At 48.6% G+C, this 20685-nt stretch overlaps 1 protein-coding gene across 4 annotated transcripts in view; it reads right to left on the bottom strand.

Moving 5' to 3' along the window:
- Positions 1-20685, bottom strand: part of SDK1 (sidekick cell adhesion molecule 1) — an 876890-nt gene that overhangs the window by 197829 nt on the left and 658376 nt on the right. For all 4 annotated transcript variants that reach the window (XM_048224631.2, XM_057314981.1, XM_057314983.1 and 1 more), the window contains 2 exons: positions 1433-1580; positions 348-488 (listed from right to left, as the gene is read on the bottom strand). In XM_048224631.2, the coding sequence (XP_048080588.1) occupies positions 348-488; positions 1433-1580 (289 nt within the window). The remainder of the gene's footprint in view (positions 1-347; positions 489-1432; positions 1581-20685) is intronic.

Genomic DNA, 20685 nt, shown 5'->3' on the forward strand with positions numbered 1-20685 from the left:
TAATAATGCATGCCCGTGGTAAAAACTGAAACAGAAAGAAAAGATTTAGAATGACTAGCACACCTTGACACCATCTCATAATATCGCCCCCTTCGTTCTTCTACCAAAATGCAACCATTGATACATATGTGGACATGCTACGGTTGGATATGCAGAGGCTGCCCCTGCAAGGTCGCCCACGATCAGTTATTTGCCACAGTCCCCACTGCTCCCTAGAGTCTGACACCAGCCTGATTCTGTTGATTATTATTGGGCTCCTATAGACCTTTGAGTTTGTGACCCCAGCAAAATAGGTCCCTGACTCTTTATAATGACAGTCTAAAAATGGCCAAACATGGCCTACTTACCTGAGGATGTACCCACGCAGCACCCCGTTGTGCTCTGTTTCTGGGGGTGGCTGCCACTGGACCATGATGGACTGATTGGTACGCCCACTGGCCACGATATTCTTCGGGGGGGCACTGGGTGGTTCTTCGGGTAACATCAACCTAGAAATAAAATATGGGGAGGGAAAGAGAGATCAGCATCCGAGACAAACAGTCCCCATTTGCATTCTCTGTCTGGCTGATTCTGGAGCCTAACTATTTACCAAAATCAAGTGATGAATAAAGCAAAGCACACAGCTGATCAAACTCAGAGGACATGCATGAAACAGGTACAGCAAATCAACATAACAGAGAGTCAGTTCAGCCAGAAAGCAGGAAGACACAGGCGGTGACCTTATTCTGTCTGGATAACCCACAGCTCCTCCACTCCGGGAAGGGATTACAAGCCTGAGTGAGCCAGGCCGCTGGCCTACAGCCTGAGACACCTTCCAAATTGTTTTTCTCTTTGCCCCTTTCAATATTTCTCATACCAAACTCCCACATTTTGAAAAAAGTCATTTAAATCTCAACTCTTCCACAATTTGGGCCCAGCGAATGCTCAGGTTGGCTGGGGAGGGCACACTGAAATGGGGTGAAGCCACTGTCCGAGGTCACGTCGGAATGGACTTCCATGGTGGCTGCCCCAGCAGGAGCGTCAGGACCATTCCAGAACGCACCTCACCCTGCCAGATGCTCGCTTGTCAAGACGGTGGCACGAGCTCCTGTCCTGCTGGCAGTCCGGGTGGACAGAGGGTGCAAAAACATGGTCAGCGCCTCACCTTGTGGATACAGAGGGCCGTGCTCTCAGGAACGCCTTGTGTTGGCACAGCCAGAGCACCACAGAAGTCGGAGGAACTTCCCTCAGAGCAATGAAGGAAAACCCAGCTAGTCCAACACACGGGTGACCATGTCTCTCTCTTCGTTCTAGTCTTCCCTGCGCACGTTTTTGCCGGTACTATGGGATGGAGGTTGATTCCTTCGACCACCCTCCTCCTAACTGGACACTCAGTCTTGCTTTCGGGCCCAAGCTGCCCCTCGCCACCACCGCGGGCCACGCGATCACACACCTGCTTGTCTCTGCGCTGTACTGGCCCTTGCCCACTTGATTCACGGCACACACCCGGAATTGATAGGTGCGAGCTGGAGTCAGGCCGCGCACGGCGACGCCCGTCATCTCGGGGCCAATGTTTGACAGATGTACTTTCCATGGAGAGTCTGAAAGAATGAGCAAAAGGAATTCAGAACCATACAAGCACATGTCTGAATAATAATAAGGGAATGCAAAATACATTTCCATAATTTCTCTCATTTGCTTTCCTGGGCGGATGGAGTGGTTATCCCCATTCCACAGAAGTGGAAACCAAAGCTCATGAACCACGTGGCTAGCTGCTGGTAGCCACTGGGCCTGGCATTGAACTCGAAGACCTCCCGTCATCCTTACACTGCTGTCAACAAGTAAAGCAGCTTTTCCTTCAACCTGCATATGGCAGTTTGAACGGAACCAAAATATTCCTCGTTCCCGCGTTCCCTGTCAGCTCACACGGTGAGGCAGATTGCAGATTTGTCTCCCAGAAAAGGATGCCGCACATGTCACCAAATGATAAATAAAAACTATATTCATTAACATTTTAATAAAAGAGGAAATGAGCATGATAAAGACAGATGGGCTGTGCATTTTGCAACCCATCTGCGTGGCGGCCCATTACAGCACCGCACCCCTCAGTGGCTTTGGCTGGAGACAGACGTAATGAAATTCGCAGCTAGTTTAGAATATCTTTGCACCCAGCTTTCCGGCAGGTGTGGAAGAGTGATGCTGTCAGCCAAATGGGCCCCCGCCTGCAAGGCCTCAGAGGATTCTACTGGGCTCTCACACCTTAGTGGGGTTTTTTTTTTTTTTTTCCTTTTTTGGTGCAGAGTTGAAACATGCTTTCTGGCCTGATCATTTTCTAGAATGATGCGCTGGAATGAACAAGACCTGGCAATGACTTTGAACACCCACTGTCACTTCTCATTTGGAATCGTCATGATCGCCTGAACTGCATTTCCAAGTTTCCAGTGAAGGGAACTTGGGGGAAGGGGGCTTTTGTGGAAATCAAACCGTCTCCTTCCTTGGAAGTGGTGCCCAAATCCCTTTCACCCACACTGGAGATGGTCAGAAAGAGGAGAGGCATGATTTTCACTATGGCGTTGGGCGGCGATCGGATTGCAGATGCCGCCAGCGGAAGCCACCGCCCCCCCCCCCCGGCCCGAAACACTGCCATTTCGACAAAAACCTAAAGACATAACTACGAGGAGTCACAAGTCTGTGCCGAGAGCTCATCGGAAATGCACGCTGCTTCCTTAGGAGTCACCAAGAAGTAGCCATGAGCTGCTCCAAAATGAAATGAGGCTCTCGAGGGCAATGTGTGTTGGCTCACACGCCGAGCCGCCTACCATGAAGCTGGGGTTTGTTAGCTGGATTCCTCGACAAAAAGTTATGCCGCTCTGGAGCAGGATGCCAGTTGGGCTACAAAGGCTGAATCTTTTTAATTATTTCAAATAAAGCTGCTTCCAAAAATGGCTTTCTGGGAATGCAGTCCTCAGCACCAGCTGGGCATTTCAGTGTTCTTGGCTTTTGATTTTCAGTGATATAGGTAATCTACGGTCAATGAGGATCCCCCGCTCTTTATGTTTCCTTAAAAGTGCAATGTGTGCATCCCCAGTGAACTACGGAAAAACTCACACTGATTTCTCTTTTTTGCGTTGGGAGTCTGAGACCCTTCTAGAAGCATCAGACAGCTAAGCAGTCTCGCTTACAGGGAAGAGCCATTTGTCCACATGGACGACGCAAGAGCCTTCCCTCACATCCATGTAACTGGTTGGTGGGGAGCAGCGCCTCTCCCTGCCAAGCCGCACTCCGGCAGAGATAGTTTTCCTTCTGAAGACAACAGATACAGACTAGTCACAGTTGACTAGGCTCTTCCTCTGATAGCTGTTCACTTTTCTTTAAGCTTCTTCTATAAGGGTGGGGGGGGGCAAGTCAAAACCACAGGGAGACCCACCTCACAACCACAGGGATGGCTACTAAAGAAAGCAGAAATGGCATGCGCGGGCGAGGGTGTAGAGAAGCTGGAACACGTGTGCTGCTGGTGGGGATGTGAAATAATGCGGCCGCTGCAGAAACCAATATGGCGGCTCCTCAAGAAACTAAAAATAGAACACCATGTGATACGGCAATTCTACTTCAAAATATCTACCGCAGTGAACTGAAAGGAGGGTTGCAAAGAGATATTTGTTATGAACCCGTGTCCATCTATGGATGGACAGATGAACAAAATGTGGTCTATCCCTACAATGAAATATTATTCAGCTTTGAAAGAGAAGATATTGACACATACCCCAACAAGGTTAAACCTTGAAAATAAGGCAGTCACAAGAGGACAGGTAGTGTAGGATTCCACTGATGTGAGGTCCCCGGAGGAGTCAGATCCGCACACACAGAGGCGAATGGCAGCTGCCAGGTGTGGGGAGGCGGGGAGGATGGGGAGTCATATTTAATGGATACAAGGTTTCAGTTTTGCCAGAAGAGGAGAAGTCTGGAGATTGGTGGCACAATGAGAATGTACTGAACACCACTTAACTGTACATGTAAAAATGGTTAAGATGGTAAACTTGATGTGTATATTACCACAATGAAACACTTTTTTCAATGGGGAAGAAAAAAATGGGGAAATAACACAGAACTCCCGAGACTTGTCACTGGTCTGAAGTAAGAGACCTGTGCTGACACATCCAGCACTGAGCCTGGCCCACGGTGGGTACCTGTACTGGATGGGCCTGTCCCCCTCCCACTGCCCTCCTCTCTCTCCACCTCCCCACCACGTTCTGGGCCATGGACAACCTGCCTGGCAGGGCTGGGCTCTTTCTTACTCCCTAGGTGATGGCCCAGGGCTATCACATTCTTCATCCAAAGGTTATTGCTCCTCTAGTGGGGGCAGGTCTACACCGCCTCCCTCTCTGGGCTCTGCAACTCCCTTGCCTCTGTGTCCTGAGTCAGCCAGCTCCAGCCCCGGGTTCCCGGGGTCTCTATCCATCCACACCTGGGCAGACCTTCCCTTTGTAGACTCCGTCCTTGACTGTTCTAAGTGGGAACCCTGTGGGGACCCTGACTGACGCAGTGCTCAATAAAACTTCTCTTCCGTCTCTCTCTTCCTGCAGACCTCAGTGTCTAAGTGAATGGCTCACCTACTCAGTCATGTACAGAGTCCAAGGTCAGAAAGAGGCAAACTCAAAAGGACAGTGGCCGAGTCCGCTGACGGAGACAATGCATGTCAGCCCTAAGGGGGCAGAGAGTGCCCCATGCTGCCTCACCCACCCCATGCACCCTCCCTCCCAGATTCCGCCAGGTGGGCTCATTGGCTCTCTCAGAGTGTAAACAGCTCTTCCAAGTGTGTAACCCGAGCAGCAGGATCTGCAGCCCCGTCTGACTTAGCAACAGGGCCTATGAATCTACCCTGAACCTGGGGGCTCGGCTCAGTCCTCCGGATGCATCCACAGATCTCTTTATTTATTCTTTTCCCTCTCCCTCCTAGAAGATAAAAGGTCTGGCAGGAAGAGAGATTAAACTGGAAACTAATACAAATGAACCCGATCTATCTCATGGGTACTCTGATTTGTACTAAAAAAAGTGATTTGGGAAGGATTTGCTCCCTCACAAGACTCTGGACTGCGAGCTTGCTGAGAACTGTTAAAATGTAAACAACAGGTCTGTCCCTGACAATCCATAAGCAAATCCCTTTAAAAGATACTCCTCCTGGTCCTCAGAAAGGAGCGCTCCAAGATGCTCATCGGAGGGGCTGGGACGTAGAAGATTCTTTTGATAAAGGACACCATCCCATAAAAGTTTCAATAGCTTTTTTCCTCCCCTTCAGGGACTCCTCTTGCTCTTCTGATCTAGAAGCCTAAGGAATTTTGGTCTTCCCCAGTCAGGCTATTAAACAAACCTCTGCTCCACACGGGCATCACTAATCTTTCTCTTAGCTTCAGTGCCCAGAATCTGCGAGGAGTTAATCACTCCTTTGCTCTGTCTATTGGTGAAAAAGCCAGTGGTTTTCAATCGTCACAAATGTACTGGAAGCTTTTTTTTTCCAATAAAAAAGAGCCTTACCATTAAGGGTATCCAAGGAAGGAAAAGACTTTTTCAAAGAAAATTTTCATTGCCAGAGGGACCATAATTATTACTGACACCTGACGTCTGCATGGCATGTTGCAGTCTGGACACGCACGCACAGCCATAACCACGCGAATCTACTTGGGGAGGAGGTATTATCTCCTCTTGTGAGAATGAGGAAACCAAGACTTAGGGATAAACAGCGCCCCCTGGCCTTACAGGCCACCACTTCCCAGACTTGGGGGCGGATCGAACATCACTAAAAGATGGGCCTCTAGCGTCTCCCTGGGTGGTGCAGTGGGAAATACCGAGCAACACCCGGGTACCACTGACATTCTCACACACACACACACACACACACACACACACACACACACGCATGCACGTGATCCAAAACCAAAAGCTGATACAAATTCATTCTGGTCTCTGGGCAATTAAAGAGATGCAGGAACAATTAAATGAGGAAGCAATCGGCATGGGACACTCTGCAGGACAGAATGTTCTGGACTCTGTACAAGACAAGAGCAGGGAAAGGGAGGTGGTGCTTTTATCGATGAAGAGACAGAACCGTCAAAGCAATGATGGACCCTGTTTGGATCTGGATCTGGATTCAAAAGAACCAACCACGAAAAGTCAATTTTTACAAAAGCACTTGAAGAGGGCACAAAGAAATGGAAAGACATTCCATGCTCATGGATTGGGAGAATATATATCATTAAAATGTCTATGCTACCCAAAGCAATCTACATTTAATGCAATCTTACCAAAATGCGAACAGCATTTTTCGCAGAGCTGGGACAAATATTCCTAAAATATGATGGAACCACAAAAGACCCCGAATAGCCAAAGTGATCCTGATAAAGAAAAGCAAAGCTGGAGGCATCACAATTCTGGACTTCAAGCTCTATTACAAAGCTGTAATCATCAAGATAGTACAGTGCTGGCACAAGAACAGACACATAGATCAATGCAACAGAACAGAATGCCCAGAAACGGGCCCACAACTATATGGGCAACTACTCTTCAACAAAGCAGGAAAGAGTATCCAATGGGAAAAAGACAGTCTCTTGAACAAAAGGTATTGGGAAAACTGAACAGCAACATGCAAAAGAATGAAACTGAGTCACTTTCTTACACCATACACAAAAATAAATTCAAAATGGATTAAGGACCTAAATGAGAGACAGGAAACCATTAAAATCCTAGAAGAGAACACAGGCAGTAACCTCTTTGAAATTGGCCACAGCAACTTCTTTCTAGATATGTCTCCTGAGGCAAGGGAAACAAGACAAAAAATAAACTATCGAGACTTCATCAAAATAAAAAGCTTCTGCACAGCGAAGGAAACAATCAACAAAACTAAAAGGCCATATGTACCCCAATGTTCATAGCAGCAATGTCCACAATAGCTAAATCGTGGAAGGAGCCGAGATGCCCTTCAACAGATGACTGGATTAAGAAGTTGTGGTCCATATATACAATGGAATATTATTCAGCTATCAGAAAGAATGAGTTCTCAACATTTGCTGCAACATGGACGGCACTGGAGGAGATAATGCTAAGTGAAATAAGTCAAGCAGAGAAAGACAATTATCATATGATTTCTCTCATCTATGGAACATAAGAACTAGGAAGATAGGTAGGAGAAGAAAGGGATAAAGAAAGGGGGGGTAATCAGAAGGGGAAATGAAGCATGAGAGACTATGGACTCTGAGAAACAAACTGAGGGCCTCAGAGGGGAGGGGGGTGGGGGAATGGGATAGACTGGTGATGGGTAGTAAGGAGGGCACGTATTGCATGGTGCACTGGGTGTTATACGCAACTAATGAATCATCGAACTTTACATCAAAAACCAGGGATGTACTGTATGGTGACTAACATAATATAACAAAAAATATTATTATAAAAAAAAGAAGATAACAAAAAAAACCACAAAAAAACTAAAAGGCAACCAACAGAATGGGAGAATATATTTGCAAATGACATATCTGATAAAGGGTTAGTATCCAAAATATATAAAGAACTTATAAAACTCACCCAAAAAACAAGTAGTCCAGTTAAAAAAATGGGCAGAAGACATGAATAGACATTTTTCCAAAGAAGACACCTAGATGGCCAACAGACATGAAAAGGCGCTCAACATTGCTCATGACCAAGGAAATGCAAATCAAAAGTGGAATGAGATATCACCTCACACCACTCACAATGCTAAAATCAATAACACAGGAAATAACAAGTGTTGGCGATGATGTGGAGAAAGGGGAGCCCTTGCGCACTGTTGGTGGGAATGCAAACTGGTACGGCCACTCTGGAAAACCGTATGGAGGTTCCTCAAAAAGTTAAAAATAGAAATAACCTATGATCTAATCATTGTACTGCTAGGTATTTACTTAAAGGATACAAAAATACAGATTCAAAGGGGCACCTGCACCCTGATGCTTATAGCAGCAATGTCCACAATAGCCAAACCACGAAAGAGCCCAGATGTCCATCGACTGATGAATGGATAGACAAGAAGTGGTATATACATGCAATGGAATTTTGTTCAGCCATGAAAATGAATGAAATCTTGCCATTTGCATTATGCTGAGTGAAGTAAGTCAGTCAGAGAAAGACAAATACGGTATGATTTCATTCCTATGTGGAATTTAAGAAACAAAACAAATGATCATGGGTGGGGGCAGCGGGAGAGAAAAACCAAGAAGCACTCTTAACTATAGAGAACAAACTGGAGGTTGCTGGAGGGGAGGGGAGTCGGGGGATGGGGTAACTGGGTGACGGGCATTAAGGAAGGGCACGTGTCCTGATGGGCACCGGTATCATCTGTAAGTGATCGATCACTAAATTCTATACCTGAAACTAATATTACACCATATGTTAACTAAGTGGAATTTAAATAAATACATAAAAAAGCAATTAGGGTCATTTAAATGTGGACTGGGCATAAAATGATACTAAGCATTACCATTAATTTTATTGTATGTGATGTCATTTAGTGGAACTCTTTACTGAATCACTTAAGGTTGAAATGACATAACATCTGGAATTTCCTTAAAAATACTCTAGAAAAATAAAACAAAAGGTGAGGACTTAAGAAACCAATATGGCGATATGTCGATGATATCGAAACTGAAAGCTGGATTACCCTGAACGTTTGTATGTGTGTCACACTTTTCATAATAAGAAGTTTCTAGAAAGTGACTGTTTTGTTATAACTTTGCCAGCATTGAGCATTGTGACTGTCTTAAATCATAAGTTTAGTAGATGAAAAATGCGACTTCACTGATGCTTTGCCTTGTATTTTTTATATGACTGAGAATGATCAATCTTGTATTAAAACAACTTCCCCTGCGTTACAGAGCAAGTTAAGTGGAAAATTAAAGATGCACATTTATTATTTTCTTAATTCTGATTCCACTGCTATTTTGGCTACAACCGTCTGCATACTGTGTCTCCTAAAATATAAGCTTTAGGTTATGATAATAATAATATACATAATAAATAACACCCATTTCATTGCCACTCCCAAGATAAACTCCGTCAAATCAATTTTACTCACTGTTAGATCCTTCGCATCTAGAAGAGTGCCTGACATAGAAACAGGGGCTCCATCAATATTTGCTCAGCGAAAGACCTGCCATGTCCTGGGCACTTGGGGTGACTTTATAGGTACAGAGTTAACCTGCCCAATCACCTCGTGGCAGGTATGATTATCCTCATGTTCATATGAGAAAAGGAGACACAGAGGGACAGAATCACGGATCATGGTCTGATCTTTCCACCTGGGTAGAAACGTCCACATAAAGGCAACTTTGTTCTTTCGACTTCGCATCACTGGTCACAGCTAGTACTCAAGCTCACACGTCAAGGGCTTGGTCACAGAGATGACCCAGAAGCAGAGTTCTGCTCTTGGCCCAAAGCCTCCGAGAGTCTCAGCCTGCCACACTCGTGAGAGGCTCTCCTTCCCCACATGGGCTGTTTAGACACTGAATGTAAGACTCTGGGCATCTTAAGAAGATACCGCACAGTCAGGACAGGTGAGGATCTAAGCCTGGCCACAAATTAAGTTGCACTTCCCGATGGTTAAAAGGCCTCTTCAGCATCAGCAGCCGTAAGGCATGTTGATGGCACGTACCCCTGATGTGAAGGGATGGGATGGCACTTTGCTTCTGCATTCTTCCTTTTAGAACTCCAGAATGCTGGTCTAATCGTCAGAAAAACATCTCCAAATCCCAACCTAGTGACGTCCTGCAAAGCACCTGGCCGGGACTCCTCAAAACCGTTAAGGTCGACAAACACAGAACATCTGAGAAACTGTCCTGCCAAGAGGAGCCTAAGGAAACACGATGGCTAATGTGGTGCGGTGTCCCACATGGGATCCTGGGACACAGAAAAGATAGTCGTGAAGAACTGCGCGAATGTGAATAAAGCATGGACTTCAGTTAATAATAAATATGTCGATATTGGTTCATTCATTGTGACGAATGTACCACATGGATGGAAGATGTTCATAAGCGGGGAAACTGGGTGTGGGGCTTTTGGAAATTCTCTATCTTCACAATAACTCTGCAAACCTGAAACTGTTCTCAAGTAAATCAGAAGAGAAGAAAAGGCCTGTCAGTTAGTGGCTCAGTGTGGGCCGGGAAGGAGAGGGACAAGTTGGGGCACGTGGAGGGGGACCTGCATTGGGAGGCCCTGTGTGCTCTGCGGGAGAGGAGAACGGAGCTGGGCATGTGAGTTCACACAGGGAGACAGACAGCAGGCTCAGAGCTGCTGCAGAGCCGAGGTTCAAGCCACCGCGACCATTCCTGATGCTGGAGCCCTGGACGATGCACTGTCCCACCGTCCCAGACGCGGCTCACTTCATCTCTCAGTGTTCGGGGGCCTGCTGTCTGTGGCGTGGCGCGGCTGTAAACAGTAGTCTCTGAGTGCCCTCAGGGTAGGAGGTTAGCGTCCACTCTGGAAGGCGTAAGGACCGAGGGTCCTTGAGCTCTTGGCCCGCATCTGCACTGGCCCTGCCCGAGGCCCCGCAGAGGCCCTTCCAGTTCTGAATAGCTTTCCTTTAACGAGAGCTCCAAAACGACACCAGCCATCCAAAACCCAAGTCCACCCACAAAACCGCACACCCACGAAGTAATGCGAGAAGGTTAAAATAGATATATATATACATATATATATATATGTATATATATATATTTATATAATATATGAATCCTCCCAATGTGGGTCCCACTCTGTGTGCCCCAATAATATATGAAATATGCATTAATTATTATTAATTATATATATATATAAAACATCACAAAAATACATACTCATCAACAAAAACTTGGAAAATAGAGTACGAGAAAAAATGAAACAAAACAGGCATAGGTCATTCTACTGCTTTTTAAAAACCATTTTCATGATTTTTCCAGTGCTCTGGGCAATTGTTTTCAAGTTTTTCGGAGATCACTCCGACCTACATTCCAGCATCCAGCTCACTGAGTCACGGAAATTTGGTGGGATGATCACTGTTTGCTTCTCGACTTCCAAGTGCCCTGAACGTCCGATTGTCACGAGACCCGAGAAAGGCGGTTTCAAAACCCAGACAACAAATCGTGTCCACCTCCGCACAGTTCCGCTGCTCGGGCGGACAGCTAATCCCTGCCCCGAGCCCCTTGTCCACATCAGGCCGGAGCGGGGACTCAGAGGCAGCCTGGCGGCGCTACAGACGGGTGTCTCTCAGTTCATTCAAAGCTCATCTGGACATTCAAAGAGAAGCGCAGATTATAACTAGTTCTGCGAAGGGTAAAGAAGACTCTGGTTACAAAGTGTTACGAGACAGAGAGGACTTGACTTTGTAGAGGCACTGCAGGGTCATGCTTAGAGGGTAGACGGCACACTGGTAGGATGGGCCGGGCTCGAGACATGAGACGACAAGGTCCTCGGGATGGACCTGATGCCATCGAGTCATCACGCGTATCTAGAATGAGTGAACCGAAGCACAGGTTTGGGAGAATGCTGTGACTCGACCCTGGGAAAGAAGCCTGAGGTCACGGGAGGGACGCCACAACCCACGGAACTTCCCTGGCCTGGGAGGGGTAGACAGCAGGGGGCTATTCCCTACAAAGCCCTAAGGAGCAGACGGTTAAAGTATGGTTTAGTGTCCCCCACTTGGGAAGGGCTTTCTCTGCTGGAGACGTCATCAGAGCAATGAGAAAGTTCTCAGGGCCAGAGGGAAAAGGCACCAAGCATGACCTTCAAAGTTAAAAACGAAAGAGCTGAGCATCTGGGGAATAAATGAACCCCCCTCCCCCCACTAGGGAACGGGGCCAAAGCAATGCCAGGAATAGGCTTCGAGGCCTTATGTTCTTCACATCCAAGGGACTGGGGGCTCCGCATTGTGGATAAGATCCTAAATGTGCCCGGGGCTTGGGTCCACAAAGGGACACACACTCCCAGTCAGGGTGTGGGCACTGAATTGGAGAGAAACCAGGGGGTTGGGAACAGGGATTAGAAGAATCCAGAAGCATAGGGGAATGGGGCTGTGGGCTGGAGCCATATCATGATGGGGGGTGTGCGCCCCACACAACGGGTGAAACCTTGGAGACCAGGAACCTTGGCAGGCAGGTGGCAGGGTCGAAGCAGCTGGCCCTCTCTGCATCGAAGCTTCCCCAGCCTCAGGGCAGACGCATCGCAGGGGCCACTCTGTATCCACACTGAGTGGTCACACCAGGCAAAGCTAGGAAGGAATTTACACCAGTGTGTGTGATGGGCTTGGAAAGGGCCTGCCACAGGTGAGCACCAGCAAGGGCCATGGGAGCGACCTCAGGCTCCTGACCCACCCCCGTATCTCGCCAGAGGGCAGGGACCCGAGAGGGAGAGAACCCCCCAGCCCTCCACAGGCCCATGGCTCAGCAAGGTAACAAAGATGAGTAAGTGTCTTTGACACACTCCATCTTCCCGCATGGATTTTAAAATGGGAGCAAATGCCATTAATGGGAGGTTCAATATGCAAAAGCCTCCAGAAAAATGAGCTGAGACATAAAATACTTCCTAACAACTCTGAGGCTATTAGTAGATACCTGTGTGAGCTATGTTTCAAAGACAGCATTAAAACGATTTGAAGCATAAAGAACAAAGTCTCTGCAATTTTGGCAAGCAAAACAGCACAAAGCCCGTCAGCTTTTAAGCACATAATAGCAAGTGGGGATGAAGACGTTGAACACATTGTGCAGAGCCAGTCAGGAGAGGCTTTCACTCAGGAGCAAATGAGCTCATGGAGAGCGGGGTGAGAGACAGCTGCCGGGCCCTGGCTGAGAAGACGCTGGGAGCGCAGAAGAAAGAGCTGAGCCACACGGCTTAGAGATTATCCCTGTGAAGGAAGAGCAACCCTTCCTGCCTCCCTGAAAATGCTGGGAGGGGGCTCTGGAGAGGCCCCGGGCCCCACAGAGTGCTCCCCAAAAGCTTGTCGTAGACCAGCCGCTGATAGAAGATGCCCTGCTCAAGAAAGCTGTGGCCACAACAATGTTCTATGCTCGAGGAAAGACACAGGCCTGTGGGAAATTGCTACCTGGACCCCAAAACATCACCTCGGACTCAGCATGTTCCAGCCAGGTTAGCTGATGATCTGTCCAGAACAACACCACTCAGTGGACTGGCAGTTCCCAGGCCCAGCCCCTGGGCTCCCAGTCCTCTCTGGCCCCCATCCTTCCAGGGAATTCAATCACCAATTCAGAATAAGAGCCTTCCCGCCAGGACAAAGCTGCCTGCAGCGCCGCGGGTCCTTCTGCCGGGTTCAAGTTGCTCTCTCGAGGCATTGCTCAGTGACCTTAGACAGCCCTCTGTGGCTCAGGACTGCGGTCTGGCTTCATGTGTATGTATGTGTGCATGTGTGGACAGAGAGAGGGAGAGAGGGAAAGAGAGCTCTGGTGCTTTTAAAGAAGATTTAAACACCTAAAGTGAAAATACACATAAAATCGGATATAAAATGAAAATAAAAAACAAACCCAAAATCACTCAGGAGGAGAAGACAGTGCTGAGTCCCTGAGAAGACTCAGGTAGTCCAGCAATGCACTCAGTTCAGCTCTGGGTTTCCTGGAGACCAAAGGGAAAAGTGACGTGCTGGATGGCAGAGTTTGAAAAGGAAGCCGCTAGGTCGCTCGGGAGAAACAGGTGTTGTCTTGGTGGCAGAGGCGCCCACCTCCAGCCAAGATACAGCGAGACACGCAGAAGGACCTCACGTTTCTTCTAGCGCGTCTTTAGAAAAGAAAAAGTATGGTATTAACTTAACTTATGGAAGACAGTGTTCCTTTCCAAGTTAAGGAAAAATATATTAACGTGGAGCTTGAGGCTCCGGAACCTGGCGTCATGATGGTGACCAAATCCCTCGGAGTGTCACCTCCGAAAGCCGCGTGGAAGATGGGTCTTTAGGAATTCGCCTCAGGACTGTGGAGTCAAGGATGTTCACAGGAGGAAGTTGTAGGGTATTGCTGAGTGGAATATTGTTATTTTAGGAATAATTGGCTTAGAAGAAATTTCCACAGATATTCTAAAAATCATAAGAACCACAAATGGGATGAATGTACTAGATCATGAAGAACTTGTTTCAAATCAAGATCCTGCTCATTTGTATGAAGTTCAGGAACAGGCTGCATGGGGAAAGAGGCCTGCCGAGTGCTTGTCCTTGCAGGAGGAACACGAACTGAGAAGGGCCACAGGGGAACCTCCCGGCGGGTGGAAGCGTTTCAGATCTTACTTGAGATAGGAGCTATGTGGTGTATGTGTATTTGTAAAAACTCACTTAAGATCTCTGCATTTCATGATATACAAATCATATATCAGTAAGCAACAAAAAATCAGTATCATATGTAACAGTAAACCCCTGGTAGATGTTCCACTGAGATCAGAGGATGAACAAGAGATTCACTACTATGCTGATTATTCTTTTAAATCATTCTGGCCAACCCTGTTAAGTTAAAAAAAAGAAAAGAAAAGAATAACTTTATTATTTGGAGACGATATGATTGTCTACCTCAAAAACTTAAGAGGATCAACTGGAAAATCATTAGAATAATAAGAGAATATGGAAAGTGTCTGGACAGAAGACAAACACCTGAACATCAGGACTGTCGTTGTATCCCAGCAATGGTGAGCTAGCTGTGAGATGGGATAGAGAGAAAATCCTATTCCCAGGAACAAGAGGACAGAATCTTAGCACAACTTTCACACAGAAGTGTAGAGCCTGTGGGTGTAAGCCTATAAACTCCCTACGTGATGTAAAAAAGGAGCTAATAAAATGGAGAAGGTGAAAGATAGAATCTCCAAGAAGTCAGTTCTCATAAAACTCATCATAGGTTTAACACCACTAAAAAGTCAGTGGGACTATTTTTGAAAGCTGACAAAATAATTCCAATTTTCTTCCCAGAAGAATAAACAGGTGAGAAGAACTAGCAGAATTCTGAAAAGATGAAGGAACTTGCTTTGTCAGTTATTAAAACACATTTCAGAACTAAAACAATTAAAATAGAGCCCTGGCAGAAAAACAGACAATGAATCAATGGGTCCAAGTAAACCCCAAACAGACCTTTATAGAAACAGGTCCCCTTAATGTATTAGAAAAGGAAAAAAATCCATAAATAAATGGATTATTCAGTGAATTGTGTTGGGAAAATGAGGGTCATTTGGAAAAAATAAAAATCATATGTCAGAATTTCCATCTAAATTTCAGACGGATTTAAGAGTTAAATGCATGAAAACGTAAAGCTTGAAAACAAGAGGAAAACTTGCAAGAACTTGTATTTTATGTTTGTGTTGAACTATCCAATCAAACATACAAGTAATAAAAGAAATCACAGAGGAAAATATCAACAGATTTAACTACGTAAAAACCAAATACTTGTGTATGTCAAAAAGTAATACACAAAAATTAAGAGTAAAAAGCAAACTGAAAGAATACGTGTTGCACATGACAGAAAAAAACCCCTAAGGCTCTGATAAAAAACCAGAGGAAAGGAAACTGACAGATCATAGAGAGGAAGTACAGAAAGCCACGGAACTCGGAAAATGTGCTCAGCAGAACCAGTAATCAAAGAAATTCAAAGTAAAAATCTTGCGAATGGAAACATAGGAGAGTGTCTTTGCAAACTTGGGAGGAGGAAAAATACCCTTACGAGTTTCCTTCTTGATATTTTCATGTGTTGGTGCCCTGCCTTCGCTGTGCCCTCAGGGCCTGGTTTGCCTACTGGGTAATTCAGTGCTGCTGGAGCAGAAGCCCTGGGACAGCACCCCCAGCCCCCCGGAGAAGATGACCTGGGACAGCGTCCGACCCCCCAGAGGGGAGACCTGGGACAACACCCCGCCGGAGCAGGAGACCTGGAAACAGCGTCCCCTAGAAGGGGAGACAGGGGACACTGCTGGGAGAAGATGCTACAGGAAGTTGACTAGAGATGGAGGGGTGGGGAGAGAAGCACTGGCTCTTCGGTGTGCGCAGGGATCCACACTCAAAGCCTTGCTGCTAAAGCGTAACAGGCAAAGCAGTGAGTGGCTGGAGATAAATCTGGAGAGGCAGGTGGCAGTTGGATGATGAACAGCACTATGCACCACCCTAATCAGCCTAGAATCTATTCTTTGAGCAATGAAATTTCTATGGTGGAATCAAGGCTGGCCGTGTGGCTAGAAGGCGGGCTAGGGACCAGTCTGCAGGCCGTGTGGAGCCCTACGCGCTCTGGGGGAGCTGAAGAAGATCACGGAGAAACGCGGGGCCCGAGGGGCCTCTGAGGGGTTTCTAGCTGGGGGGGGGGTTCCACTCAGGCACATGTGCATTTCAAGGGTGCCTGCTGACAGGTCGAGGAGGGCAGAGTTTGGGACGCTAACTGGAAGGACTTGCGTGGTGGGGTGGCAGCCAGTCGGGGACAGAGGCTGCAGGAACGGAGAAGGGCAATAGGTTGGAGAAACATTTATGAGGTAAACCTTACTATTTGTGGGGGACAGAGTCAAAACCATGTCTGGGTTTCTATCTTGAGACGGAGCAACTTCGGGGGAAACATGATGAGTTCTGACAGTTTGAGTTTGCTGAGCCTGTGGGACAGCTGGGCATGGATGTCTGGGGGACATCTGGTCATGTGAGTCTGGGGTCCAGGGCCGAGGTCTAGGTTGCAAACACATTTTAGGGAACAGGCAGCACATGGGTGACAGGTGAGTTCGGAGGCGGCACGGGGCTGCTAGCGGGGGGGCACAGAGGAGGTGAAGACCTGTGGGTGCGAGCAAAGCAAGGAATGCCGGCATTTTAGGGGAGGAGAGGAAACGAAGTGTCCAGGCGAGTCACAGGGAATGGCCTGAGGGACAGAAGAAGAAGGGGTAAGAAGCAAGAGGGAGGCGGGAGTCAAGCCAAGGGAATATGTTGCTCGGGTAGTGGGAGATCAAGAGCTTGGGCTGCACAGGAAGACCATGACCGCTCACTGCACCTGTCCTTCAGCATGGGAGGCTCTGGCCTCCACTGAGAAGAGCGGGTGGACGGAGTGGCTGAGAGATGAGGATGAGGAAGTGATTCTCTGGTGGGGTGGAAAGAGCCAGGAGGGAAGGAGAGCTGGAAGACAGAGGACGGCCGGGCTTTAAGTCCTGGCAGATGTGGGGCAGAGGGGCTGGCTTTCAACCACAAGGGACTGTGGTGATTCCTTTCATGCTCTGTGCTTCAGGTAAGCTCTAGATTTTTATTAGTGAGCATGCCTAACTTTAATAATAAAAATTACAAGGTTATCTTATATTTTAATTAAATTCAAGAATTTAAAATGTGATGGCAAAACCGTAACTATGAACACCTGTATGGATTAAAAAAACGAAGAGAAGAATGAAGCCTGGAGTTTTGCAAAAGGGTGCTTGTTACCTGCGACTGCTTACCGGGGGACACGCGCTACAGTGTAAAAAAATTCATAGGAAAGAGATAATCTTACCAGCTGGTGAGAGCCCTCAACTATTCTGTTTTAGAGGTGGAATAAAAGCCTCAGTGCAGCTCAGGGAACACAAGCAAAGGGCTCAGTTTGAGGATTAGATTAAGACAAGGATCGCCTCTCCCAAAGATGAGCGTTATCACAAAAGCTCATTCCATGAGCGCATGTGTTTCTAATACTATATGAAGCCAACTCACTCACCTGAAGGGATACATTTTTTAAAAGGCGAAATCATGGCTCTCATCCAAATACAAAATGAACGTATGCTAAAGATTTTAGGTAGCTCATTAATTCATGAAGGAACCAGTAAGGTGCTCTAACGGTATCAAAGGGGAATTTGAAGTGCACAAAGTGAATTTACAGATAGATGCAAACCTGGTTAATACCTACAGAGTGATAACCAGTTATTGCAAGAACATTTATAACCCAGACACGATTTATTTGCATTTCTATGGATGAGAACTCTTTGCATTACGCTTCTGTTCTGTAGGATCCACGGAGTTGTGGGACAGCTTGAAAGCAATGAGAAGTGCGGGTCTCACAGAGGCAGACAGCCCCGAAGGCTGCTGGATGAGACGGCTGGTAATGTGGGTTTGATCTGTCTCTGAGTCCACTTCAAAGCCTCTCTCTGTTTCCTCAGTCCCCTGCCTTGTTATCATAATCTTCTCAAAGAAAGATTATTCTTGATCCAACTCAACGAGCACTTAAGAGACTGGGCCAAATGCTCTAGTTGTTCACCAGAATTCTCGACCAGTTCACCGCGTGCTTGCCATCAGGCTGCAACAATCCCTGTGCTCTCTTAACCCAGCTCCCCTTGTCCGCGGACCCTGTGTGCTCTCAGCCCCTCAGGCTGGTACCTCAAACCAGGCCTTTGGACGCTGCTGCCCTCTTTGAGCCCCCGCTCAGCAAGGAGAACTATCACGCTCCACAGAGAGGCAGTCCTCATGGTGCCTGCGAGGCCCAGCACGCTCTCTGTGGAGGGTTTCAACTCCAGGCAAGTGCACGGACAAAGGCTCGGTGGAAGCTCTGGAGAGGCCCTCTGGTAATGGCTGGCATGTGGTGAGTGCAGGTGTTGCAAAGGGCCTGCCCCCACCATGGAACCACGCCACTTTGGCCCTTGCAGGAACCACGGTTTCCAGGAGAATGGCGTCCCAATCAGCCTGCCAGGAGGAGCTGGCTGCAGAGAGTGTCCCAAGTAGCCGGGTGGATGGACTGCTGGATGGAGGTATTTAGAACAGTGCAGAGCGTAGGCCAAATACAATCTCCATTTTAGTGTATTGCTGCTAAGCTGTTGTTTCTGGCCATAATTAGCCACCATGTTCAGCTGTTTCTTAAGGGCACTGCTTCCTAACAAAAATAAAAACCAGACCCTTGGCCCAGGGGACAGTGCTTGTCTTCCTGTTTGCCGTGGCAGGAAGATGGGCAACTATGCAACTGGCAGTGGTGTGAACTATTTCGGCAAAGCCCACAGACGTATTTCACACAGTAGGAATCAGAATCAACCCAGGGATAAGCATCTTATCTGCTCTAGTTTTTCGGGTAACAATACTTGGAGCAATAATAACAATAGTGTAGGATACTCTAGATTCTTCTACATCACGGTCTCTGAAGGAAAACCAGATGGGAGTCAGAGCCAGCTCCAGAAAGGTCCAGTTGGGAGAGCCCCACGCTAATGAGGGAATAATGATGCTCTTAAACCCATTCACAGTGACGTGAAGCCACCGAACGCCTATAGAGAGGACCCGTGTGTGCCAGGGTCTCCGCTGGCTGTCACAGGTACAAAGAGAACTAGGCCCAGCCCGCCCTTTTGGGGTTCACAGTCTTGCCGGAAGACACACATGTAGACCAGGAAGTATGACACACGGTACTAAATACTCAAGGGCAAATACATACAAAGTATCAGGATGCCGAGGAGGGAAAGAGGAAGGCTGCCTGGGCACAATGGGGGTGTGGGTCAAGGAGAGGTATGGAGGAAAGCCATATTTGAGCTGGGACAGGAAGAGCGAGGGACAACTTCCCCAGGCAGACACTCCCACAGCACCCGGCATGTCCCGGCCCTGCCCCCCTGTTGTCTCTGTGGAAGCTGGCTGCTCCTGCCAGGCCGCGAGGCTCACGCTCTGGGGCCTTTGCTGATGCCGCCCCGTCCCCTCGGGCCGTCCCCTTTGAAGGCTCACGCTCCACCTCCCGGCCGGTCCCCCCATACGAGGCTCCCGCAGCACTGGCACGTGCCCCGTGGGAGCTCGTTACGTGGCAGGATGCGGTGATGAGTCTGAGTTCTCCTCGCTGTTAATGAGTGGAGACCCGTCACGTCAGCTCTGCACCGCAGCACCCCGCAGGGCGCCCGGGCTGAAGCCGAGGCCGGTCAGGACGCAGGGAGGAGTGAGGGGACGCGGGGGTTGAGCGATGGCCCAGGAAGCCTGTTTCCTCCTCGGGCAAGATGTCCGCCTGGAAGAACCGATCCCCCACGCAGTCTGCTGCGAAAGAAACACTGAGTTATTTGGTAACCGAGGGCGGCGGAGCACTTGTCTCTTGGAGCGGGTGGAGGACTGCAGCCCGGGGCCATCACCAGAGAGACGCGTCTCAGTTCCCTTGCCCAGGGCCCACCAGGCGTCGGGCGAGGTCCGGCCCCAAGGCCGCGGACGCCCAGCGGGGGTGGCGCGTGTCTGAACCCCGAGCCCCAGAGTTGCGCGCCCCTGCGGCTGTGTCCGCACACAAACGTCAAGGCTACGGCTGTCACGGCCGCCTGACCACGGCGTCCTCCGGAAACCCTTACCTCTGAGAGGTTACTTTCCCGGACGCTGCCGGTGCCTCCCCTCCGACCCGAGCCGCTGAGCCCAAGCCCCGCGGCCCAGCCTGGTTCCGCTCACAGCCCAGTTCGAGGAGAGACCACACAGGCCGGCAGAGGGGCCCGCGGGACCTCGGGCACCGGGTTCTCACACGGGGCTCAGACGCGAAGCCGTCACAGCCCGCGGTGTCAGTCAGAACCGCAGGAGCCGGGACCAGCGCCTTGCTTCTGGGCGCCCCCTCGGCGGCCGGTTCGGGAGCCGCCCCGCTCAAGCCCAGCGCGACCGTCGCCTCCACACAGACGGAAACCAAAGCGCACCGTGGGGGCCGGCGCTCACCTCAGAGCCGCGGCCCAAGTGCCCAGAACGTGCCCCGTGGAACTTCTCTGTAGGGGCCTGACGCTCGGGGAGAGCACAGGCTGCGGAGGCCGAGGGCCCGCGGGGCTCCGCCGTCCCCT

This window comes from Ursus arctos, unplaced genomic scaffold (genome assembly GCF_023065955.2).
Source record: "Ursus arctos isolate Adak ecotype North America unplaced genomic scaffold, UrsArc2.0 scaffold_2, whole genome shotgun sequence".
Taxonomy (NCBI): Eukaryota; Metazoa; Chordata; class Mammalia; order Carnivora; family Ursidae; genus Ursus; species Ursus arctos.